Source organism: Pongo pygmaeus, chromosome 8 (genome assembly GCF_028885625.2).
Source record: "Pongo pygmaeus isolate AG05252 chromosome 8, NHGRI_mPonPyg2-v2.0_pri, whole genome shotgun sequence".
Taxonomy (NCBI): Eukaryota; Metazoa; Chordata; class Mammalia; order Primates; family Hominidae; genus Pongo; species Pongo pygmaeus.
Genome location: NC_072381.2, coordinates 58,251,453 through 58,277,239, shown reverse-complemented (window position 1 = coordinate 58,277,239; position 25,787 = coordinate 58,251,453). Strand labels below are relative to the sequence as shown.

The following is a 25,787-nucleotide window of genomic DNA, read 5'->3' as shown; positions in this document are numbered from 1 at the left end:
GGCCCTGCCAAATCCCCATTCAGGGCACTGCTTTGCCCTCCTCAGTCTGGGGTCTCAGTGCAGCATCCCTGTAGCTCACATACCTGTACCGTTAAGGGGCCTGCCATTGGCCCTCCTCCAGCTCATCTCGGGCCCAGGGACTCCAGTAGCTCCACAGCGTAGCAATGCTGTGCCACCCAAAAGGGACCTGATGCTGGCCACTCCTGGATGGAGCTCTGGGCCCTGGCACTTCCTCAGTTCAAGCTGGCTGAAGGCCACTCCAGCCAGGCTACGTGGGCTGGCACATCTCAGTTCGGTCTCGATGAAGGCCAAGTTTGGGGCCCAGCCATCCAAAAGATGAACCAGGTCATAGAGTCGGCAGTCACATGCCCAGGGGTTGTCCTGTAGCCCTGCAGGGGTAAAAAAGAAGACAAGATATTCAGATAGATATTCAAGGTCCTCAGACCCAGCACCCCTTCCCCTCTGGAAGGACAGGCAGGTCCTCATTCAGAGTCAGCAGAACTCGCCTCTGGACCCAGCTCCTTGCCTTGCTAGTAGTACGACCCGAAATTTGATTTTTTTGTGTTAAATAATAGCATTACTTTCTTTTCAGGGTTGCTTTAAACATAATTAAAAAAAATCATATTAAGTACTGGGTAGATATACAGCATACTGACAAAACCGGCAATTACTGTTGCCATTCTCGGACTGATCTTTTTAGGCCACTGGCCAGGCAGTATTTCCACAATAATTGCAATATGACAAAATCCATTTCTAGAAATGCATCAGTGACCCCTGATCCTTGATGCCAGTTCTCCCAGTATAAATGGTATTTTCAGCATCATACTGGCAATGAAGGTGGCTGCTCTGAGCCATGGTCCCTTTGACATAGGCTCAAGTGGGCGTAAACGGCAGGGTGAAAGGGCCAGAAAATCAAATCCTAGGCTATGTCCCCTACTGTCTTTACTCTAAAACTGAACGTTCTTACAGAGCCGAAAGCAGATCACTGTACCCACTCTGTCAAAGAACATTGTAGAGATGGAGGGGTACCATGTGCATATAAATGAGGGGTACTATGTGTCCTCAATTCTAAGGCACAATTCCTTCTTATAGGGTTACATTACTGAAATGCAAGATAAATGCACTTGATATGATGTCCTTTTAGTCCCCAAAGACTTATTGAATTTAATAGTATATCTAATAATCAATGATATCTTATACATTCACATAGATATATTTAATACATGTGTCAAAGGGTTGGGGTGGGTGCATTCAGATCTGACTGTATACTCATGTCTCTCAGGTCTCTTTGAGCACAACCCACGGGTGCCAGTTCCTTTTCCCACCTCCCCCTCACCCCATCTCACCAGTGGTTGCTGCCTTGCATCATTGGTTAAATGCACTTAATGATACATCTGCAACCCAAGATTCATCAATGCCTGGCTCCAGTGGTGAGCTACCTGGCTTTCGTTTTATCACAATAGGGCCAGAAAGAATGAATGTAAAAGGCAAAGTTAAACAACAGTGAAACTTTCACTTGCCAGACTGGCAAAAGTTAAACATTTTGACTATTTTAATTGTTAGTTCCATGAGTGTATACGTTTTCATCTCTTTTGTTCTCTACTGTATTCCCAGCACCTAGAATTGGAAGGCATTCAGAAATATGGAGTCTCACTCATTGCCCAGGCTGGAATGCAGTGGAGCAACCTCGGCTCACTGCAACCTCCGCCTTCTGGGTTCAAGTGATTCTCCTGCCTCAGCCTCCCAAGTAAATGGGATTACAGGTGCCCACCACCACATCCAGCTAATTTTTGTATTTTTAGTAGAGACAGAGTTTCACCATATTGGCCAGGCTGGTCTCAAACTCCTGACCGCAAGTGATCCACCCATCTCGGCCCCTCAGAGTGCTGGGATTACAGGTGTTAGCCCCCTTACCTGGCCCAGATGGGTTTTTAAATGTCTAATATGCACACTCTGTGACCTAATAACTCCACTTCTCAGTTCCTATCCTAGAGAAACATTGATGTACACAAGAATGTATTGCCGGCCGGGTGCGGTGGCTCACGCCTGTAATCCCAGCACTTTGGGAGGCCGAGGCGGGCGGATCACAAGGGCAGGAGATCGATACCATCCTGGCTAACATAGTGAAACCCCGTCTCTACTAAATATACCAAACATTAGCCAGGCGTGGTGGCGGGCGCCTGTAGTCCCAGCTACTCGGGAGGCTGAGGCAGGAGAATGGTGTGAACCCGGGAGGCGGAGCTTGCAGTGAGCCAACATCGCGCCACTGGACTCCATCCTGGGTGACAGAGCGAGACTCCGTCTCAAAAAAAAAAAAAAAGAAAAAAAAGAATGCATTGCCAAGAATGTTCTCTGTTGCATCATAGGTGTTAACAAAATAATGGAAACAATGTAAAAGTCCGTTAAAGGGGGAATGGCTAAATAAACTATGGTATAAATATGTTTATAACATAGTGCAGATATAGTATACTACAGAATATTGTGCAGTAGTTTTAAAAATAAACTTGATCCATTTGTAGTAATTTAGAAAGATCTACAAGATATAGTGTTGGGTCAAAAAGTTAGCGTTGGTTAGTATGTATGACAAAATTTTATGTAAAACACACACATAACTTTTCTGAATCCATGTATGTACGTGTATATATGTATACACATATGCATATGAAATGTATCTGAACAGATAGGGGGCTTGCATATAAATATGATAATAGTAACTACTTTGGGGAAGGGGTTGGAATAGGGAGAGAGGACAGAGGGTCTTTAACCTCTTCTGCAATATTTTAAACATTTGTATTTATTCATGTATGAGTTGTATAATTCAAATCAATTTTCCAGAATGAATTATGCCCCTTCCGTCATTCTCAGGACCAGGCAGTTGCCTTGGGCAGGAAAGGAGATCTAGTTCACATGGTAAGCTGTTGGTTTGTTAAGAACAGGAAGGAACCGAAGAAATAGCAGGTCCAGCTGGTGTAGTGTACAAACCCATTCAGCTCTGAGTTGGGAAATTGAGTCTCAGGGGCCTTCTCCTGGTTGTCTGACCTGGAAAGACCTCTCTTATGACTGGGATATGAACTGCCACAGTCTGGCTTGTGGATTGAGCTCCTAAACCCGCCGCTCTTGTGGATCCCACTGTCTTTGCTCAAACCTGGAAGGAAGGTATGATTTCAATTTTCCAAATAAAGAATCGAAACTCAGGGAAGCGTGGTAACTTGCCTAAGACCCCAGGTGAAGATTGCCGCCTCTTACCTAGGACCAGCCTGGGGTGGTGGCCGGGAGGAAAGATACCGGTCTTCAGGTGAGCCCAGGAGACGATCAGCTCCTGCGGGAGCCTCATCAGCTGGTTGCTGGAGAAGTCAAGGAAGGTGAGGTTCTCCAGGAAGCGCGCGGCCTCAGGGGGCACAGCCGAGAGGCGGTTGGCCTGCAGGTCCAGCAGCCGCAGCTGGGGGGCGTCCCTGAGCGCGGCCCAGGGGAAGGCGGCCAGGCGGTTCCCGGGCAGCCGCAGCTCCCGCAGGCGTCGCAGGCCCCGCAGCATGAGGGCGTTGAGCTCGCTGAGGGCGTTGTAAGGCAGCCACAGCTGCTCCAGGCGGCCCAGGGGCCTGAAGGCCTCGCCAGGAACCCTGCGTATGGCCGTCCGTTCCAGGCGCAGTCTGGAGGTGTCCGGGGGGATGGACGCCGGGGGCAGGGTCATGTCGGGGTCGTTGCACGCTACTGTCCTGCTGGCAGAAATGAGGGATAGTTGAGCAAGGATCCTGCCGGGTCTGGGATCTCCCACTGCTACCTGCCTTCGCGAGGCCTCCAGTTCTGCCTGTTATCACCGGACACCCAACACCAGAGTCCAAGCCATGACGAGGACCTGGAGAGGGGCCCGGAGCAAGCAGCCCCACTTTTCCCTTTGCAGAGGTCTTGCTCTCAGAGCCTTTCACGAGGGTCCCAGGGAGGTGATTTGGTCTTCACGGTCCTGCAAGACCCCACCCTTACACTGTTACGACCCATAACAGCCCGCAGCACCCACAGTGCACTAAGAATGAACAGCATTAATAAACCCCATGATCACGTTGCGCACTGTTGCTTGGCAAATATGTGTTAAAAGTGTTCGTTTGGCCGGGCACAGTGGCTCACGCCTGTAATCCCAGCACTTTTGGAGGTGGAGGCCGGTGGATCACCTGAGGTCAGGAGTTCAAGACTAGCCTGACCAATATGGTGAAACCTTGTCTCTACTAAAAAATACAAAAGTTAGCCAGACATGGTGGTGCACGCCTGTAGTCCCAGCTACTCGGGAGGCTGAGGCGGGACAATCGCTTGAACCTGGGAGGCAGAGGTTGCAGTGAGCCGAGATCACCCCACTGCACTCCATCCTGGGTGACAGAGCAAGACTCTGTCTCAAAAAAAAAAAAAAGAAAAGAAAAGTGTTCGTTTGTTAAATTATACCTGAATTTTTGTAACTGTTTTGGTTTATCATTTAACAAAAAATATACCAAGGACATCAAAAATGAAAGCACCTCAAGTCTCTCCCACCTCTGGGGAGCCATGCAATGATCAAGGTGTTTAAGAGCTAGGATTTGGCAGCCCCAAAGCTGGATTCACACCTGGCCTCTTTGATTGCTGGCTGTGTGTCCTTGAGTACATTAGGTAACCTCTCTTTTCCTCAGTTTTGCCATCAAATAGACTCCACAAGATGGTTATGGGGTTTAAATGAGGTAATGCATGTAGAAGCCCAGCACATTGCCTGCCACCCTGCATGAGCCCAAGGGTATGGATCACTGTCATCAATGTTTGCATCTCAGCACTGCAAGTAGATCGGGTCAGTCTTATCAGCTCTTCTACCCAAACCACGACTTCTTAAATCTTATTCTATTAAGTTTGAGACTAAAGCAGAGGATAGAGAGATAATAGGAGGCAGTCCCTGCCCTCAAGGAGCCTACGTTTCAGGGCTATGTTTTATACTACGTAAACCAAAAATAAAATCCTAAGCCCCCCAACCACTGAACAGGCCCGTCTAAGGGAGGTTGTTCTCTTGTAATAGCATAACCTACTGGTCATATCAGGCTTTCCTGGAGGTGCACACACATATCACCAGCATCCCTCAGCATAACTCATATACTCCACTTAAAGGCAGCTGGGCTGGGCTTGTTTTTTCTTGTAAACAGTGTCCACAAACAGCACGGATATTCTTACTCCTTTTGAGCAAATATACATGGAACTCCTACTAAGTGATGGGCAATTCAGAAGAGAATCAGCCTCATAGCCCCTGTCTCCATACAGTGTGTAATCTAGCTCAGAAAGAAAGAGCATTTACAGCAATGATATTTAGAGATACTAAAATAGGTTTGGGCAGGTGTGATAGCTCATGCTTATAGTCCCAGCTACTCAGAAGGCTGAGATGGGAAGGTGGCTTGAGCCTAGGAGTTGGAAGCTACAGTGGGCTATGATTGTGCCACTGCACTCCAGCCTGGGTAACAGAGCAACACCCTGTCTCAAAAAAAGTAATACAGGTTTGGGTATTGCAAGGAGGAAGGTCTGGATGTAGGTGAGAGAAAGACAGGTGATTGGAAAACTGATCTTGGACGGGAGAGAAAACGGTAAAAGGGGGATTTAAAGGAAACCATAAGAACCCAATGCAAGCCTACACCACAGCTCAAACCTACAGCACAACTCAAACCTCCAGCACAACTCCTGGTGAGGTTAAAACCAGAGGCAAACTGGGACAAACAGCATGGGCACAAATCCATTCAGGTGCACAGCCCAGCTCCTCCCAGGCAACCCCAGTGCCCACAGGCACACACTTCACGATACAACAACTCAGACATAAAGGCTGGGCTCTCTGAGAGGCCCAGGTTAGAGAGGGATCTGAGGAAGGCTTCTGAGATGCAGAAGGAGCTTTGGTCTAACTGCACAGTCTGTGCCCATAGCCACAGGGGACCTCAGGGCCCGCTACCACCTTTCATGGCCTCATAGGACCCTCCATGCAGATGGGCTGGTGCATGGTCAGGCAGGTAGAACCAAGAGCTCTGGCTTCAGAGGAGGGAATGCCCACTGACTTACATTAGCGGTCCTAGAAACTCATTTTCCATCTTAAGGCTAACTCTGCTGCCTGGAACTTATCACTGGTCCCTGCCCATGGCAGCATCACCAGATAAATGTTCTGAAAACTGAATCAGAATGCCTGAGTTCCAGGACCGGTTTCGTCAATGTTGCTGTGTGGCTTTCAGCCCTATGCCTTCTACGGGTGGTGGGAGGCTTTTTGTCACTCCAGTGACACTATCCAGGCTGGAAACAGCAGCCTGTTCAGGGCTCAGCCTGGCTTCTCTTGGGGACAGGATCCTTACCCTCCATATGAGTTGATGCATTGGACACTTGGGCTACAATGGAGCTCATTCTGGTTCTCAGATCATTTGAGGTGTCTTTTCTTAGTGGTTCTTCTCCATTCTCTGTCTCCTCTCATCCCCCAATCAACTCGACATTCATTGCCAAGATTATTAAAAGGGTAGCTCCGATAACATTGTTCCCAGGATCAGAAACCATCAGTGGCTCAGAAACCATGCAGAGGTTGTTAATGGATAAGCTAAAGAAGTTGGAGAAAAGATGATTTAAAAGTTGCTGAAGAAAAGAAGAAAATGAGCAGCAGTGGAAGAGTAAGGGTCCACAAGCCACAGTGGCATGGAAATGTCCTATGGAAGGAGAGGAGGAGAGAATGGAGGTGCTCTGAGGGATCAGACAGAGGGTGGGGAAAGTCAAGGAAAAGGCTGGGGATGGAAGGAAGCATGCTTGTCATGGGATGGGCACTCCTGGCTTTTTGGAGCACTCATAAAAAGGGATTGAGGCTGAGGCTCCTGGGATCTGGCCAGCGAAGATGGAGAGGAGGAAGAGAATGAGAGGCAAGTGGTCCCATCATGGGTGGGGTTGTAGGAAATGCCTGGGATATGATTGAACATTGTAGAGAGGTCAGGCAAGAGAGTGCAAGTGGCCTGGCAAAGAAGGGGTTGGGGAAATATAGAAAAGAAGAGGGAATAGAAAAAATAAAGGAGAAGAAAAAGCAGTAAGGGAGATTTCCTGGACCTTTAAGGAGGGCTCTTCACCAGGAGCCTGGAGGAGGACTTAGGAAGGACTTCCTAGAACTGACATACTTGTGCCTCACCCTCGGGCCCATGTGTATAGATACCTGGTACCTCTCGGACAGAGTCACCCCCTTGCTTGCTGGAAAACAATGCAGCACAGACCACCCCATAGGATCCCTGGTCCTCAAGGGCCAAGGGAGATGAAGATCTCACCCAGGGCCCCAGCTCTAACTCCTCCCAACCCAGCCTATCTGGCAGAGCAATGGAGGCTGGGCTGCCCATCCCACGCACCCGGTACCATACCTGGCCTTGCTGCCATCACCCATGATATGGAGGCTGCAGCTGCATTGAGAGGGGCAGAAGCCCTGGGCCTGGGGGGGCCACCCAAGGGCCAAGAGCCAGAGCATGCCTAATGCCACCCTCATGGCTCCTGGCTCCTCTCTGGCCCAGGCAGGGGCCTGTCCCTGGACCACTCCGTCCCACCAGCCCAGCAAGCCCAGCAAGCCCAGCAGCTGCCCACTTGCTCCAGTCCCTTACACCCCCTCCTGAGGCCATCGGATAAACACTGACAGGCTGGGGATTAAGGAGGGGAGTCCCAGCAGCAGCACTCAGCGGCTTATTGCTTTCTGAATCACTCAGTCCTGAGGGTGGGGGCGGGGGACCCCCTTCCATAGCAATAGCCACAGTCCCAGAGAGGCCAGGGCACAGCAAAGCAAGACAAGTAGGCAGCTTTCCAGAGGCAAGCAGCCATGGGACTGTCATCTGCAAAGCATCCCATCCCAACAAGGCCACGGACAACACAGACCCCACTGGAGTGCCAGGGAAGATGGAGAAAGAACCCCTGCCTCAGTAAGGGCCTTTGGAAATTCTTTCCTGTGACACTGTCTCATAGCAAAAAAGCAGTGAAATGAAGCAACTCTTCCTGATGGTGCTAAAGGCATTGGAAGGAGGCTAAGCTCTGGACCCAGGCTCCCTAGGGTCAAATCCCATCTGCTCCATTAATGGGCTGTGACCTTGTGTGAGTCACATTATCTCTTGGCCTCTGTGTCCTTATCTGACAAAGAGAAATAAAGTTACTCCATGCAGGGTGTTTGTGAAAATTAAGCTCAAAATTCCAAGGCCTTGGCATCCTGTGGGAACAGAAGCTCTCTCACAAGTTGTAAGTGCCCAATTTCACTGGTACTTATAAGATCCTGCTTACAGAAGAACTGGACAGATTCAGATATTTTGGGGAGACATCAGAGGTGTCTCTCATGAGCCCACAAACTGTCCCAGGCTGCCAGGCAAACAGCTGCCTGCTTTGAGTGCCCCATGGATATGGACTCAACACACTGCTATTTCAGCTGAGCCCTTCTGGGCATTACTACAAATGCCAAAGGTGGAGATGTCTCCACATAAGGGACAAGGGCACCCCTCTCCTCAATGGACTGTACTCCAAGGAGGGCCCCAGAGAGGTAGCTCAGAGAGTTCTTAGAGAAGGCACTTTCAGGTTGTTTTGGAGACAGAACCCCAACCTCTAATAAGGGCCTTTGGAAATTCTCCATCCATAAAGCTTTGTTTTGCTTTATAGTGACAGGGTTGCTCTGTCACTCAGACTGGAGTGCAATGGTGTAATCATAGCTCACTGTAGCCCCGAACTCCTGAGCTCAAGCCATCCTCCTGCCTCAGCCTCGCAAGTAGCTGGAACTGCAGTCAACCACCACCATGTTTGGCTATTTTTAAAAAATTATTTTTCTGCAGAGTCAGGGTCTTGCCATGTTGCCCAGGATGGTCTCAAACTCCTGGCCTCAAAAGATCCTCCTGCCTCAGTCTCCCAAAGTGCTGGGATTACAGGCCTGAGCCACTGCACCCAGACTAATTTCAATTTTTACTTATTCTCTCCTAACCCTATCTCGCCCCACCATATCTACTCAAGATGCCAGTGGGGACTGACCAGGGATGATTCCCAGTAGTAGACACTCAGTCGACTCGTTCATTCATTCTTCACATTTGACCCTGAGGCGCTGTTCTCTGGTCCAGCATGCCCTACCTATGTTGTTTGGTTTTTCTAGAAGGTTCCCCAGTCCTTCATGCCTGTGACTCCAGGCAGGCCTAGACCAGTGGGGTATGACCTGCAAAGATATCTGGGGCCCCAGTGCACACATAAAATGCCTAGCTCGGTGCCAGGTCTGTTTCAACAATACTGGCTTCTCATTCTTTCCTTCCTTCAATGCAGCCGGTAGGATTTTCTCAGTGCTTCCCAGCTATACCTCCTCCTCCCCAAACCCAGCCGCCAGCTTGCCTGTTCCCACATCTCTGCTTCTTCCTCCTTGTGTCTTTTGCCCAAATGAACTTTACCCTTTAATCTTGGCCTTGCCCTGCTTTATCTTCTCTCATGAAGGCTTCTGTGATCTTGAAGGCATGAAAAAAGGACTGACATATGTATTAACCAACACCATAAGGTAGAAATTGAGAAAGAAGGCCAGGCGTGGTGGCTCATGCCTGTTATCCCAGCACTTTGGGAGGCCAAGGCCGGCGGATCACCTGAGGTCGAGAGTTAAAGACCAGTCTGAACAACATGGAGAAATTCTGTCTCTAATAAAAATACAAAATTAGCTGAGCATGGTGGCACATGCCTGTAATCCCAGCTACTTGGGAGGCTGAGGCAGGAGAATGGCTTGAACCGGGGAGGCGGAGGTTGCGGTGAGCCGAGATTGCACCATTGCACTCCAGCCTGGGCGACAGAGCGAGACTCCATCCCAAAAACAAACAAAAAAAAAAGAAATTGAGAAAGACCAGGGCATGTTCTGGAGGGCGCAAACATAAGCTCAGCCCTGCAGAGGGATTAGGCTTGGATGTAAGTGAGGACTCCTGAGAGGAAAGGCCTGGGAAGTGGGCGTTCCTGGAACAGAGTGGGTTGCTCTACCAGGTGAGTCAGAAGATGCCATTGAAAAGTGCCTGAGCCTGAGGAATAGGAGATCGGCTTTTGTTCCAGCTCCATACATAAATTACTGCATGGCCTCAGGCAGATTCTTAATTGCTTTTAGCCACAGTTTCTCATCTGAAATGGAAAGGATTATGGTATCTAATTCATGGAGTTGTTTGTAGGACTCATCAGAAGATCCCCTAGCACAGTGCCTGACCTCACTCAATATTAGCTATGTTGCTGATAGTGCTCTGGAGCTTGGTTTCTTTATCTGAAAATGAATTAAGTTGTCCTAAGATCAGTGTTTCCTGGTGTAAATTTTATCATGAGCCAGAGCATAACAGTGCATAAAGAGCCAGTGTACCAACAAGTCGTTTGTAGCAGCCAAAGCTCTTAGTGGGGCCGGCAAGGCTGGGCGGGTTCGGGGTCGGAGACTGACAAGATGGCAGCCCCTCTGTTCTAAGACAGTGTCCTAGGACATTTTTTATGCTCAAGTGCTCTATGGGAGACAGGAAATGAGGCCCGAGGTTTATATTCACGATATCTAACCAGGACTTATACAAAGGCCACAGACAAAAGACACTGACATTGCAGAAAAGTAAACGGAAGAGTCCAGTGGTCCCACTCCAAGGCATATAATTAGTTAGTGGCAGATTCAGAACCAGAACCCCATTTTCTGGTCCCAGTTGGGGGTTCTTCCTCTGACAGCAGGCGACTTCCCAAGCCTCATCCTTTCCCCAGCGCTTTGGAGTATACTCATGTGAGCCTGAGGACACACACACACAGGCACCGGGCTTGTCGGGAACAGCTGCAGCTCAAATCCCTCCTCCTGCTCCCCTCCCTTGGTTATGCAACTCTTTTCCAATTAGGCTCTCAGCCACACACCATTTGGATTCCCCGACCTTAATCCTGTGCAATGGGGCTGAAATGAATGAGACAGGGCTCCATTCTGGCTTCACAAAGGCTGCATTGTCCAACTCGTGAATGGGTTCCTTCTGCTTGGGCCAAGAGGACCATTTGCAGCGGGGAGGCATCCAGAAACAGCCCAAGGTCCAGCATAATAACCTGCATGTGCCTCCATGCACATGGGATGGCCCTTTAAAAGGGAGGGCCTGGCTGTGGGAAGCCAGAGACAGCTGGGCCACTGGCAGTGAGGGAGAGTGAGGATGGCAGAGACCAGTGCCCTGCCCACCGGCTTCGGGGAGCTCGAGGTGCTGGCTGTGGGGATGGTGCTGCTGGTGGAAGGTGAGCCAGGCAGAACCTGGGGTGCAGCGGGGGCCCAGTGGGTTCTGAGGACCCAGGCCACCAGTATGGAGCTGGCAAGGAGAGGAGAGGTCCCCAAACCCAGCTGGGTGTCGGGTCCCCTTGGCTGCCTTCCCCTCTGTGCCTGGACTCGGGGGGTGTTCTGACAGTTGAACCTGTGAGGTGCAGCACACTGCCCGCTGGGAGCAGAGAGGAAGCCAGGCAAGGGTCAGGGAGGGAGGGACTTTGAGAGGGGACATCTGCTCAGGAGATGATCAAGAGCCAGGCTTTAGGACTTTTCATGTCCCCCCAGCTGGGAGAAAATTTAATCCACTCCTTGGAAATCCTGCTAAGAATCCCACATAAGATCAGTCCCCCAAAAGGCTCTGGGGACAGACAGCTCTGCCACCTGCTCTTGTGTGGCTGGAACCAAGTCCCTTCAGCTCTCTGCCCTCAATGCCTTGACATTCCAAATGGGTGATTGTAAAGATTGAGTGGGATTATGGGTATAAAGTGCTAGCCTAAATAGACTCTAGGGTATATAAGTTCATTCACTCCCATCCTCTCCAGCCCCACCACTGTTTTCACTGGGTCTACTCCTATGAGCCTAAGCACTTCCCCTCTGGAGGCAACCTGGGTCCGTGAGGTACCTACCTCAACCTAGAATCCCTAAGAAGCTTGCTGAGGCCAGAGCTAGAGACAGTGTCAATCCTGAATCTGGGCCAGCCTAAGCTAAGTTGATGGAGAATGCAGCTTTGGTTCAAAGCAGACCCAGAAAAATCATCAGCACGTTTTCTCACCTAATGAGAACTGACAATGGAGAGGAAGTGACAGTCATTAGATTGGTCCTGAAGGCTCTGGACATGACTGTCTGGTGGCCCCAGCCCGTGTCTCCCTTTCCTGAGAACCCTACAATCTAGCATCCTTCCAGGTCCTCAAACATGCCATAAAATTTTACCACTTTATTTTTTGGAAGGGGTTTAAATTTACATTTTTATTTCATGTTTGATGATTACAAATGTCATTATATATACAATGCTTTGGTTTTTATTTTATTTGTAAAATATTTTTAAAATTTCAGTAGCTTTGGGGGTACAAGTGATTTTTGTTTACATAGATGAATTACATAGTCTCAAATTCTGGGATTTTAGTGCACCCGTCACCCGAGTAGTGTACATTGTACCTAATATGTAGGCTTTTTTAATCCCACCCCCTCTCCCACCCTTCCCCTTCTGAGTCTCCAGAGTCCATTATATCCTCTGAATGCCTTTGCTTACTAACAGTTTAGCTCCCACTTGTAACTGAGAACAAATACTATTTGGTTTTCCATTCCTGAGTTACTTCACTTAGAATAATGGCCTCCAGCTCCATCCAACTTGCTGTAATAAGACATTATTTCATTCCTTTTTATGGCTGAGTATTATTCCATGATGTATATATACCACATTTTCTTTGTCCATTCATTGGTCAGTGGGCACTTACATTGATTTCGTATCTTTGCAATTGTGAATTGTGCCACAATAAACACAGATGTGCATGTGTGTTTTTGGCTGGATTAAATGGCAGATCTACTTTTAGTTATTTAAGGAATCTCTATACTGTTTTCCACAGAGGTTGTATTAATTTACATTTCCACCAGCAGTGTATAAGCATTCCCTTTTTACCACATCCATGTCATTGATCTATTGTTTTTTGACTTTTTAATGATGGTCATTCTTGTAGGAGTAAGGTGGTATCTCATTGTACCATAGCATGTCTTTGCACATGCTATTCCCTCCTGGAATGCTCTTCCATGCACTGTCCCGCAGGTAAGTGCTTCTCATAGTTTTGAAGGCAGGATTTTTTCCTGTTCCTCACTTTAGATAGGGGAAGCTGAGGTTCAGAGAGTTTAAGGAGCAGCAAGTGAGGCAACCAAGCCAGAATTCAAGGTCGGGTCTCTCTGCTGCCAGAGTACGCCCCGTTCATGTTCACTTCCATGCCTGGTGTCCTGGGCAGCTCCCAGTTCTAACATTGACTCTTCTCCTTGGAGCCTCTCTGACTTTGCTCTACAGTCCTTGGAGAAGGCATTTTGAAATCCAAAAGGCCTGAATTCAAGTTCCAGCTCCACCGCTTACTAGCTGTGTACTTACGGCAAGTTAGCTAGTGTCTCTGAGCCTCAGTTTCCAGCTATAAATGGAGAAGAGAGTATCCAAGTAAAGATTGAATGAGATGACTCATATAAAGTGCTTATCCTGGTGTCTGGTGTGTGCTAAGTGCCTGGCAGGTGTCAGTGACTATGATTGTTATACCATGAAGCATGCTACCCTATATTGACTGTGTTCCTTGTCTGTCCGGGAGGTTGCTGATGCTCCATCCACCCCACGCACCCTGTTCTGACCCCAGCTGGGCCTCAGCAGCCCCAATGCCAGCCCCCACCCTTCCTTTCAGCTCTCTCCGGTCTCAGCCTCAATACCCTGACCATCTTCTCTTTCTGCAAGACCCCGGAGCTGCGGACTCCCTGCCACCTGCTGGTGCTGAGCTTGGCTCTTGCGGACAGTGGGATCAGCCTGAATGCCCTCGTTGCAGCCACATCCAGCCTTCTCCGGTACCAGCCCCCTCCCCAGTCCACAGGCTCTGGAGTCCTGCCTGGGGCCTGACCTCTGGGCCCTGGGCAGCCAGGCCAAGGGCATTTTTACTACTTACAGAAAATTGGCCAAGGGCAGAGGGTGGGCAGGCTAAAATGGGCTGAATTCCAGATTGATTCTGAAGAACGACAGCTGATTTCTGGAAGACAGGGATTGCTGAAACCTGATGAAAGAGATGGTAGGCTGTAGAGATCAATGGTGTGGGTTCTGGAACCAAGCAACCTAGGTTTGCATTCTGGCTTCAGCATTTCTAGTTCTGGGCTTCTTCCATAAATCGGATATTATTTCCTAACTCATATAGGTGGTTGGAAGTATTTACTTCTATTATGTGTAAATAACTTAAAATAATGCTTGATACCTAGGACTCTACATAAGTGTTTGTGAACGCAAACAGGGTTTTGGCTAGTGTCTAATACACAAACCAGGGTCTTCCATCACAGCTTCAGAAGGTGTTTATAAAATTGTTTTCTGAAGCAGACTGGACATTCGCATTCTGGTTTTGGACACTGCAGACGGAGGCTGGAGCCCCCCTGGATGTGCATGCTCAGTGCTGACCAGCCTGGGGAGTCTGCATCAGTGAGGATTCTTCCTCCCACAGAGAATTGAAGTTTCCACCTTTGCTTGCCCTTTTAGGCTGGGGAGGCCTGGGATCTCCCCTCTGACTTTGCCTTCATCTTCTGTGTGACCTTGGCTTCAGTATCTTTGCCTCTTTGAATGTCAGTTTCCCCACCTATCAAATACAGGCATGAGCTCTCCTGTGACAGAGGGATCTGATCATGCAGAGAGAGCCTATGGCCCAACTGTGGTGCTGTCAAAGTCACCCAGCCTGGAGAGTGTGCATTGGGCTCCACCCCTTCAGCCCAGTTACTTGAGCTCTAACGCCTCATAGGAAAGACACCGATATTAAGCCCCTCTTCGGAGAAGCAGGGCAGCATTCAGGAACACACACTCCAACCTGCACTTGGCAGGTGTGGGAGGTGGAAAGGGTCGGAGGAGAGAGGTCACTGGTGCCCAGTGTCTCCCACAGGCGCTGGCCCTACGGCTCGGACGGCTGCCAGGCTCACGGTTTCCAGGGCTTTGTGACAGCGTTGGCCAGCATCTGCAGCAGTGCAGCCATCGCGTGGGGGCGCTATCACCACTACTGCACCCGTATGTATCTGGGCTCCTCGAGTGGAGGGACACCGATGGAGTGTGGAGAGGATAAGAGGCAGGGAGGGGCAGTCAGAACTAGCTACTGCTCCATGTTTCCCAGTACAGGGAAGTGTGGGTAGGTATGAGTGTGCATGCATAGGCACTCATTTCAGGAAAGGAGGGAGGGTGGGAGAGTGTGCAGGAGAGCTGTTGGGCCTCTCTTGCCATTGCTGCAACCTTGGGCAAGTCAGAGATCCTCTCTGAACCTGAGTCTCCTCCTCTGCGAAATGATTTTTTTTCTTTTTGAGACGTAATCGCTCTATTGCCCAGGCTGGAGTGCAGTGGTACGATCTCGGCTCACTGCAACCTCGGCCTCCTGGTTTCAAGCGATTCTTTTGCCTCAGCCTCCTGAGTAGCTGGGACTACAGGCACGTGCCACCACGCCTGGCTAATTTTTGTATTTTTAGTAGAGATGGGGTTTCACCATATTGGCCACGCTGGTCTCGAACTCCTGACCTCGTGATCTACCCACCTCTTCCTCCCAAAGTGCTGGGATTACAGGCGTGAGCCACCGCACCCGGCTGAGATGATTTTAATAACCAATCTCAGTTTTATTTTGAAAATCAAATGAGATCAGGGATACAGAAAATGCCCTTGCAGACAGGCACTACTGAGGCGCAGAGAGGCTGTGTGTATGTGTGTGTAGCTGGGCATGTGCCCTGGCACCCCACACTTCCATGAGGCTTCATGAAAACTGTCCAGCTCTAGATTTCCCAAGCTGCACTGTCAAATGCCATCTTCATAATTGGCCATATCAGTGTACGAACTGCTCCATTTTTCCTTGATTTTTTTTTCTTAAAAGTGACTCATTTTTTAAAATGTAAACACGTGCTACAAGCTCATTCTAAACAACATCTGGGAAATCACAGGTTTAATGTTCTTATAATTTTAATACAATTAAAATAAAAACCTGTTCACCAGAGACCATCTAGAACCCTGTTTACCACCAGGGGTACATAAACATGTTTCGGGGAGCTGTGGCTCAGCTAACCCTCCTAGCAAACCTTCAGTTCACAGCCTCGGAAGCGGAGGCACAGAGAAGTTAAGCAGCTTGCCTCGCTACTAAGGGCAGAGCCAGCACTGGGCATTACCTGGTACCTCCAAGTCCTGAGCTATGAATTTGCCCAGCACAGAGGCTGCTGTGAGGTCTATGGCCAGCACAGCCTCAAACCATGGCATGACCTCTTTGGAATCCACAGAACTTCCCTTGCCATAGTCACATGTACAGCCCCCTTCCCTGCAAAGTCACTGCCCCTCATGGGTCTCTCCTGTCATATGCCTCTCTCCAGGCCAAAATGCTGCCATCGGTCTCATCATTTTGAGTGGCGATAGGTTAGCCCTCCTGTCCACCTGGCCTCGGAGCGCTTCTCCCACTACTTATATCCCAGCCCCCGCCCCTAATGCTCCCTTGGACCATCTTACATACACACACACACACACACACACACACACACACACACACACACCACCTTCTCAGACAGCAACAGGCTTCTCTGCCTCAATATAGGACAGTTAATCCCTGTGCCAGAGGCCTTAGATCAAAGCCCCTTCTATACTGAGAGCATGGCAGAGCAGTGTGAAGGCAGGCAAAGGGGAATGAGGAGGTCTGAATTCATCTACTCCATCCCTGGGTGGTTGTAGGCATGCCACCTTGGCCGTTTCTAAAGCTGAAAGTCTGAGGCAGCACAAGGGTCCAGGTAGGTATTAATTATTGTGCTCACAGAGAATTGCTTGAACCTGGAAGGCAAAGGTTGCAGTGAGCCGAGATGGCACCACTGCACTCCAGCCTGGGCAACAGAATGAGACTCCGCCTGAATAAAAAAAAAAAGAAGAAGAAGAGGAAGAAAAGAAAAGGCCAGGCATGGTGGCTCATGCCTGTAATCCCAACACTTTGGGAGGCTGAGGTGGGCAGATCACTTGAGGTCAGGAGTTCAAGACCAGCCTGGCCAACATGGTGAAACCCCATCTCTACCAAAAATACAAAAATTAGCTGGGCATGGTGGCATGAGCTTGTAATCCCAGCTACTTGAGAGGCTGAGGAAGGAGAATCGCTTGAACCTGGGAGGCAGAAGTTGCAGTGAGCCGAGATCACGCCACTGCACTCCAGCCTGAGTGACACAGCAAGACTCTGTCTCAAAATTTTTTTTAAAAAAAGATAGGAAGAACTGACATCTTAACTATATTGAGTCTTCCTATCCATGCACATAATTATCATGCCCACAGTTGGGATGGGAGGTGTCTTAGTCTGCCCAGGCTCCTATAATAGAATGACATTGACTGGGTGGCTTGAACAATGGAAATTTATTTCTCAGTTATTCAGGCTGGGAAGTCCAAATGCAAGGTGTCAGCATGGTCAGGTTCAGTGAGGGCTTGCTTCTTGGTTTATAGATGTTCACCTTCTTGCCATGTCCTCACATAAAAAGAGAGAGATTGTCACTCTTGTGTTCCTTCTTTCATTTTTTTGAAACAGAGTCTCACTCTGTTGCCCAGGCTAGAATGTAGTGGCACCATCTCAGTACACTGCAACCTCTGCCTTCTGGGTTCAAGCAATTCTCTACCTCAGCCTCCTGAGTAGCTGGGACTACTGGCACATGCAGCACGTCCAGCTAATTGTGTCCCTTCTTATAAGGGCACTAATCACATTATGGGGGCTCCAACCTTACGGCCTAGTTATCTCCCAAAGGCCCCACCTCCAAATGTCATCACATTGGGGATTAGGGCTTCAACATATAAATTTGAGGGGACACAAAGATTCAGTTCATATCAGAAGGTCACATCCAAGCAAATTCCATCTGGAGCCGTATCAGTAGAAGCAAAGTGTCAGATGAGGGAGGTTGTAGACATGCTCTTCTCTCCCAATCAAAACCCATCTGGAGAATTGCCCTCTGCCCTGGTATCTTATATACAAAGGAGTATGACAAATAAACAGTAGACAGAGGAGGGCACCTGGGAAGTGCATCCTGAAGCCAGATCCAGGAGGAACCACTGGATGGGAAGGACCCAATGACACTGCAGCAGAGAGGGGGGCTTCAGGGAAGGGACTAGAGGAGGTCAAATCAGCATGGCTGGTTCACATCAAAAGATGCTGCTGGTACCCAACCTCTGCCATTGGCACTGAGATTGAGCCCCAACCCCCGAGTCAAGCATTCTCAGAGGGTGTCCTGGAAACAGGGGCAGTGGCCTGATTCTGGGCAAGTGCTGAGGATGGTGGTAAGTCCAGACTTCTGCCTCCATCCCCTATGACCCTCACCTGAACCCCTGCCTATGCTTCTTCCTGAACTTTGTCTCTGAAAACATATCTGTCTCTTTGCCACTCCCTCCTTGTCTCTGTCCTCTGAAGAAGATGGTATAGTGTGTCTATTTGGAGATCTTCACCATCCATTGTCTATTTCATTCTTCATAACAAACCTCTGAGGCAAGGATTATCATTCCCATTGTGGGCGAGAATACTGGGGCTCAGAGAAGCTCTTCACTTTCCTGAGGCCCTAAGTTATTAAGCATCAGAGCTGGGGTTCTCATTTTGGTGAGTTGCTTAGTTAACCCCTCTCTCAGCCTCAATTTTTTAGACTGTGACACAGGGATAAGAAAACCTCCTTCTGGCAGGATGTAGTGGCTCAATCCTGTAATCCCAGCACTTTGGGAGACTGAGGCGGGTGGATCAGTCGAAGGGACACTCTTCAGATCGGGAAGTCCATTCTTTCTCACTCTATCAGGCCATCTCCTCCTTACAACCTCCTCTTCTTCCTCTGTCCTGTGCAGGCAGCCAGCTGGCCTGGAACTCAGCCATCTCTCTGGTGCTCTTCGTGTGGCTGTCTTCTGCATTCTGGGCAGCCCTGCCCCTCCTGGGTTGGGGCCACTATGACTATGAGCCACTTGGGACATGCTGCACCTTGGACTACTCCAAGGGGGACAGGTGAGGCGAGAGGAGCAGCTTCGAGGCTCCTACCCATGGGAATCTTGGCTTTGAACTGCTATGACAAGGGTGCCCCAGCTGAAAATCCAAATGGGGAAATGTCAACGTTTGCCAGACAATCTCATCTCCTTAGTCATGATACCCACCTGCAGGTGGACAGTGGGACTGGAAAAAGCCTGCTCCGAAAACTGGCCAGGTGATGGGAATGCTGTGAAAATTGGGACCCAGAGTTGAACCCAAAAAGAGACATCATACAGGGAGCCATTGGCTTGTGCCAGTGATAACAGTCACCAAGCCGCACCACCTCTTTGCCATCTTCAGCACAGTTGGCCATCATGGCTCTGACCTCATCAGTTTCTAGAGGGAGCCATGCCCTTGTACAACAGATTCAAAGAACATTAAGGTCCTTGCATTGGGAAGGAATGCCCTGAGCATACGCTATGAGGCAATCCCGGGAGAAATAGGACTGAATGCATAAGGGTCCCCACCCTCATGGGGCTCGTGTTCTGGTACTGCCCCATCAGGAGGCTCTAGGGAGACAAGGGCTTAGGGGGATCCTTTAGGAACTGCCTTGAGGCATGGTCACATGGGCTCCAGCCCCTCTTGCTTCCACCAGAGCCAAGTTGCATTCATCTGCTTTACCCATGGTGTTTAATCATGAGGCATCTGCCCTGGATGACAGGCTTTCCAGGTGATGCATTCTTGAGAACGCCAGGCCCGGTCCAAGTGTCCCTCCATGGCACTCCCCAGCCAGGGTCCAGTCCTTCCAGCTGCCCTTCCCTGGTGGACAGCTCCAAGGTGACACAGTCTTCCCTTCAGAAAATGGGAATCTGTCTCCCTGGGACTCCCACTATTCCCTTCACCTCCCCATGACCACTACCTGGGAACCCAGGTTCTTCTGTGGTCTCTTCAGCCATTTCTTCGGTGACACAGTATCCAATCTTCTTGTTATCTAGTCTCCTTTTAAAACCTTTGGGCCTAGAATGCTCCTTGAATGTACCTTCCTCTTGGTCCACTGACATCCCCACCATTGGGTGAACATGTTTCCCAAACTAAAATTTCCCATTCTTCATGCTTGGGGGACAAACAGGAAAGCAGGGCTGAGCACTTGAACAAGAAAGAGGCCTCTTCCTCCTCGTAGCTCCCTGGCTCCTAAAGGGAGTTCACTTGGGACCCGGGAGCAACCACACTGAGTGATTGTCTGAATGGGGCATTTCCCCACATCCAATCATCTAGAGCAGAGCTGGTGGGTCCTTGAGGGCAGCTGGCCATCCCTGAGAGCTAACCCCAATCCTCCACCCACTCTCCATGTAGAAACTTCACCAGCTTCCTCTTCACCATGTCCTTCTTCAACTTCGCCGTGCCCCTCTTCATCATGATCACGTCCTACAGTCTCATGGAGCAGAAACTGGGGAAGAGTGGCCATCTCCAGGTAAGGACCCCCTCCCGGAGTGTTATCTGATGGTGCAGCGCAGCTCCAGGCTCTTGGTGTCCCGAACGAAGAATTGGATGTGACACAAACAAATAGCAAAGCAAATAGTCATTGCTTTTGCAGCAAAAGCTTATTCAGCACAGTATTACACTCTCAGAGAGGGGAGGGTGGACCGATCTCTGCGAAGTGAGATCAGCACCAATTTGGTGTATTGTGGGTTCTTTATATGTTTATTTTTCTTCTCTTCCCAAGGCTGCCTAATCTCTAGCCAGCATCTGCCTTTTGATTGATAGGTGGGTTGCTTAGTTACTTTGGCCCTTGTGTGCTTGCCTGTCACCTCCATCCCATAATCTTAAGTACATGCATGATATGCAGTTCATATGCATCAGCTTTAATAAGCTTATTATCATACGGGGTCATTTTAAGGATAATTTTTCTCTCTAATGCACATGCCCATCTCTGAGGAGCTGCCCCTGACAGGTTTGGTCCAGATCTAGTTGGCCATGGGAGCTTCTTACTCACTTTTTAATCTTATTTGTGTTTTGGTTGCTCAACTTCTGTTTCTTATCTTGCTTCTTGCTCACCGCCTCTTCACCTTGCTTCTGCTTCTACTCATTCCGCCCTTTAACCTCTAATTCCCTCTGCTATTCTCCTGCCTCAAGAGCAGCAGAAATTTCTTGGTTCCTCTCAGGGACACCAGGGAATATGAACAATGTGACAGACAGCAACCAGGGGTTTTCTGTGTTTTCAATGATCAAGAGAAAATCCAGCTTGTGCACAGCATAGGATGTTAGAACTGGAAACCACCCTCCCTTTGCTCAGATCGCCAAGGCCTGGGGAGCAAGGATCAGGACTGCTCAGACTCACCCAGACCTCGTAACTCTGGGGACCAGGGCTCCCTACTGGACACATCCGTGCTGTTCCACTTAACTCTTGCCAAGGATCTGAGGTTTGGCACAAAGTTACAGGCTTTTTAAATGCTACTTTTAAACTGCTTTGAGATGTTTAATTTAATCACAGTCACAGGGTGGTGCCCAAAAGATAAAAATCAAACCTATAGGCACATTTGTCCAAGAAATACAATACTTCAAAATAAGCCGTCCTGGCCATTTTTTAGTTTCTGCATTACTATTCCCTTGCCACTGTTTTATTTTAACTTGGTCACCTGGATGACCTCTAGCAAAGGAGTCGTAACAAGCAACAAAGATTAGAACAAATTCAGATCTTAATATTATCTCATCTTTGCAACCACTCTATGAGGAAAGAGGTTTTCTTTTTTTTTTCTTTTTTTTTTGAGACAGAGTTTCACTCTTGTTGCCCAGGCTGGAGCGCAATGGCTCGATCTCGGCTCACCGCAACCTCCGCCTCCCGGGTTCAAGCGATTCTCCTGACTCAGCTTCCCGAGTACCTGGGATTATAGGCATGCACCACCACACCAAGCTAATTTTGTATTTTTGGTAGAGACGGGGTTTCTCCATGTTGGTCAGGCTGGTTTCGAACTCCTGATGTCAGGTGATCCGCCCGACTCCGCCTCCTAAATTGTTGGGATTATAGGCGTGAGCCGCCATGCCCAGCCTTTTTTTTTCTTTCTTTCTTTTTTTTTTGAGACAAAAAAAAAAAGATTGCAATGGCAATCTCGACTCACTGCAACCTCCGACTCCCGGGTTCAAGCGATTCTCCTGCCTCAGCGTCCCTAGTAGCTGGGATTATAGGCACCTGCCACCACGCCTGGCTGATTTTTGTATCTTTCGTATCTGTTGGCCAGGCTGGTCTTGAACTCCTGACCTCAGGTGATCCACCCACCTCAGCCTCCCAAAGTGCTGGGATTACAGGTTTGAGCCATCGCGCCGGCCAGAAGGAGGTTTTCTTTTCCCTGTGTCGCGGACTAAAAAATTGAGGCTGAGATGGGGGTTAAACTAAGCAACTCACCAAAAACCACACACCTGGATTCAAACCTAGGTCTGGGACTCCAGCACCCATGTGGTCAATCACAGTGCATGAAAGAAACTTTTTTTTAAGTCACTTCATCTGCCACGTTATTTATTTATTGTAAATTGGAAAAGGACTGTGCAAATCTATTTTAGCTAGAGCCCCGATGCTCCCTCGAGGTCAGAAGGAAAGAAAGGGCTTTGCTGGGACCAGAATCCAGTCCCGGGGCTCCCAGCTGGCCGTTGGCATAGGCGCCGCCTCTAGGCTGTCCTCCGCGATGCCGGTCCCAAGCCCTGTCTGGAGGCGCAAAGTTCACATTTATTGGAAGCTCAGGCAGCCGGGAGACAAGGCTGCCACCGTGATCTCCTCATTTTTCTGGGTTGACTTTAAACCATTGTTTCTGGTGGGCATCGCCAAGGTCACAACGCAGGGGTCCAGGGACCTCATCCCAAACTGAGCGGCTTCCCGAGACCGCGCAGCCTCCCAAGGGGATTCCACGTCTTAAGGCCTGGGCTCCCGGGAGGGCCGCGTAGTGCTGAGCTCCGTTGTTTGTGTGGTTTTTTTCCCCCAAATAAGGGACAATTAAAAGGAAAAAAAAGTCTCTTGGTCAACATATTTTAATAATCCAAGATGGAAGAAAATATGTTCTCTTCCAGCTTAATCACCCTCTTTGTTAAAGACAGTCAGGTCAGGGAGAAAACAGGCAAGAACTTTAGCGTCAGAATTTGCACGTCCGCGTGTCTGTGCGGGGCTGGAACCTGGCAGCTCCCGCTGAAATTAAAGCGCGAGTCTTGCGCCCCCTCATGGCCCCAGGCGTCACCCCAGCATCTCCCGGGCTCCGGACAAGCCCCTTCCCCGCTGATTGTATTTCACATTGGGAGCCCAGACAGGGTGGTCTCTCCAGGTGGCTGTAGCTGTGGATGACGAGTTGGCTCTAGGACTGAGGCCTGAGGGCAGCTCAACCTGGGGCCCCTTAAGCACGCAGTCACAGAGCCCAGGATTCCTCTTAAAGAGCACAGACCGGGGCCAGGCACAGTGGCTCATGCCTGTAATCCCAGCACGTTGGGAGGCCGAGGCAGGAGGATCCCTTGAGCCCAGGAGTTCGACACCAGCCTAGGAAACATAGTGAGACCCCTTCTGTATTTGACAAACAAAGAGTACAGACCCAGGAGGAAGCTCATTATCCACCCAGTCTCGGCCTCCAGCCACGTCAGGTATTGTCAGGCCATTTTACAAACACAGCAGCTGAGGTCAGGCAAGTTTAAATAAAAGGCTTAAGGTCACACAGTCTTAAACAACAGAGAGGCCCATCTGGTCCCAAGTTCCCCTGCAGACTCAGACCCCTCCTGAAGCCTGGTCCATGCTGCCCAGCCCTGCTGAGTGCTGACCTGGTCTTCTTGGCCACATAGGGCTGTGGGCCACCTGGAGCAAGCTGACATCTCCTGTGACAATTTCTCCGCAGGTAAACACCACTCTGCCAGCAAGGACGCTGCTGCTCGGCTGGGGCCCCTATGCCGTCCTGTATCTATACGCAGTCATCGCAGACGTGACTTCCATCTCCCCCAAACTGCAGATGGTACAGATACTTCTAGTACCTAAAACTAGACCCCTCTCCATCTTTGTTCTCTGTCTCACCTCATCTCACTTTCTGGATTTATGGCCTCTGTGTCAGTCTCTTCCTCTGTTTGTTTCTTCCTTTGGATACTCACAATGCATAGAGCATTAGTTTGCCCCCCTAATCCCTCACCTCGTCCTTGAGTCATACCAGGCTGCTGCTTGACATTGCCCAAACCTCATGTGAGATGACAGGGACAGCCAGCCAGATGGTGCAGATAAAGACTCTGTGACTAGGGGTTGAGATTAGTCCCCAGGCTGGGAGCAGGTGGGTCTGGACAAGAGTATGGCTCCATGGACTCCGTGAGCCATGCATCTCCACCAACTAGTCAGGGAAGGCCCCAAGACTGCAGAACTAAATGATTGGCAGTTGTAGGTGGAGGGTGACTGGGGTCGCCAGGTGGGACCAGAGAGAGGATCAGTGGCTTTGAAGCTTCTTTTCTGGACTTTTCTGCCACAACAGGTGCCTGCTCTCATTGCCAAAATGGTGCCCACGATCAATGCCATCAACTATGCCCTGGGCAATGAGATGGTCTGCAGGGGAATCTGGCAGTGCCTCTCACCGCAGAAGAGCGAGAAGGACCGAACCAAGTAAGCCTGCCACCCTGGACTGAGCCCCAGGCCAGGAGGCTGTTCCAGGAGTCCTGCCCAGCAGCCTCAGCGGCCAAGCCCAGATACTCACCCACCTTCCCCAGTGGCCCCGTGGAGCCTGGCCCTAGACTGGACACAAGGATTCAGAAAGACACCAGGCTGCACAGAAAGAGCCAGATGGACCTGAGTGTCGGTTATAGCCCTCTACACTCAAGGCTGAGAGGCCTCAGGAAAGTCACTCCTTTTTAAAAATAATAATAAATGTAAGGGGGTACAGTGCAGTTTTGTTACATGGATAGACTGCCTAGTGGTGAAGTCTGGGCTTTTAGTGTAACCGTCACCCTAATAATATACATTGTACCCATTAAGTTATTTCTCATCCCTCACCCCCTCCCACCTTGTCACCCTTTTGAGTCTCCAATGTCTATTATTCCACACTCCATGTCCAGGTGTACACATTATTTAGCTCCCACTTACAAGTGAGAACACGTGGTATTTGACTTTCTGTTTCTGAGTTATTTCACTTAAAATAATGACCTCCAGTTTCATCCATGTTGCTGCAAAAGATATGATCTCATTCTTTTTTATGGCAGTGTAGTATTCCATTCCATATATATAACGTTTTGTTTATCCAATCATCTGTTGATAGATTGATTCCATATCTTTGCTACTGTAAACAGAGCTGTGATAAGCATAGAAGTGCAGGTTTCTTTTTGATATACTGATTTCTTTTCCTTTGGGTAGATACCAGTAGTAGGACTGCTGGATCAAATGGTAGCTCTATTTTTAAGACAGTATGGAGAAATCACCATACTGTTTTCCACAGGGGTTGTACTAATTTACAGTCCCACCAACAGTGTATAGGTGTTCCCTTTTCTCTGCATCCCTACCAATATCTGTTATTTTTTGACTTTTTAATGATAGCCATTCTCACTTGTGTGGGATAAGATCTCATTGTGGTTTTAGTTTCCATTTCTCTGATGACTTTTGATATTCAGCATTTTTTCATATGCTTCTTAGCCACCTGTATGTATTCTCTTTGAAAAAATGTCTATTGATGTCTTTTGCCGACTTTTTAATGGCATTATTTGGATTTTTTTGTGTGTGTTGTTTGAGTTTCTTATATATTCTGGATAATAGTCCCCTATTGGCTACATAGTTTGCAAATATTTTCTCCTGTTCTGCAGGTTGTTCATTCTGTTGATGGTTTATTTTACTGTGCAGAAACTTTTTTAGTTTAATTAAGTCCCATTTGTCTATTTTTGGTTTTGTTGCTTGTGCTTTTGAAGTT

General features: G+C 49.1%; 2 protein-coding genes across 3 annotated transcripts in view; one reads left to right on the top strand and one right to left on the bottom strand.

Moving 5' to 3' along the window:
- Positions 1–25,787, bottom strand: part of LRIT1 (leucine rich repeat, Ig-like and transmembrane domains 1) — a 33,251-nt gene that overhangs the window by 3,208 nt on the left and 4,256 nt on the right. Inside the window, exons 1-3 of one of the 2 annotated variants that reach the window (XM_054435779.1) lie at positions 7,359–7,610; positions 3,247–3,713; positions 84–389 (exon numbers count right to left, since the gene is read on the bottom strand). In XM_054435779.1, the coding sequence (XP_054291754.1) occupies positions 84–389; positions 3,247–3,713; positions 7,359–7,480 (895 nt within the window). In that variant the 5' untranslated portion in view covers positions 7,481–7,610. Of the gene's footprint in view, positions 1–83; positions 390–3,246; positions 3,714–7,358; positions 7,611–25,787 lie in introns of those variants that run through there. The other variant, XM_054435778.1, reaches the window with a different exon arrangement.
- On the top strand, positions 11,127–25,566 carry RGR (retinal G protein coupled receptor). The gene is made up of 7 exons (XM_054435781.1): positions 11,127–11,205; positions 13,630–13,786; positions 14,854–14,975; positions 18,777–18,930; positions 20,245–20,362; positions 23,754–23,867; positions 24,369–25,566. Exons 1-7 carry the CDS (start codon positions 11,127–11,129, stop codon positions 24,498–24,500), a joined length of 876 nt encoding a protein of 291 aa, XP_054291756.1. The 3' UTR covers positions 24,501–25,566.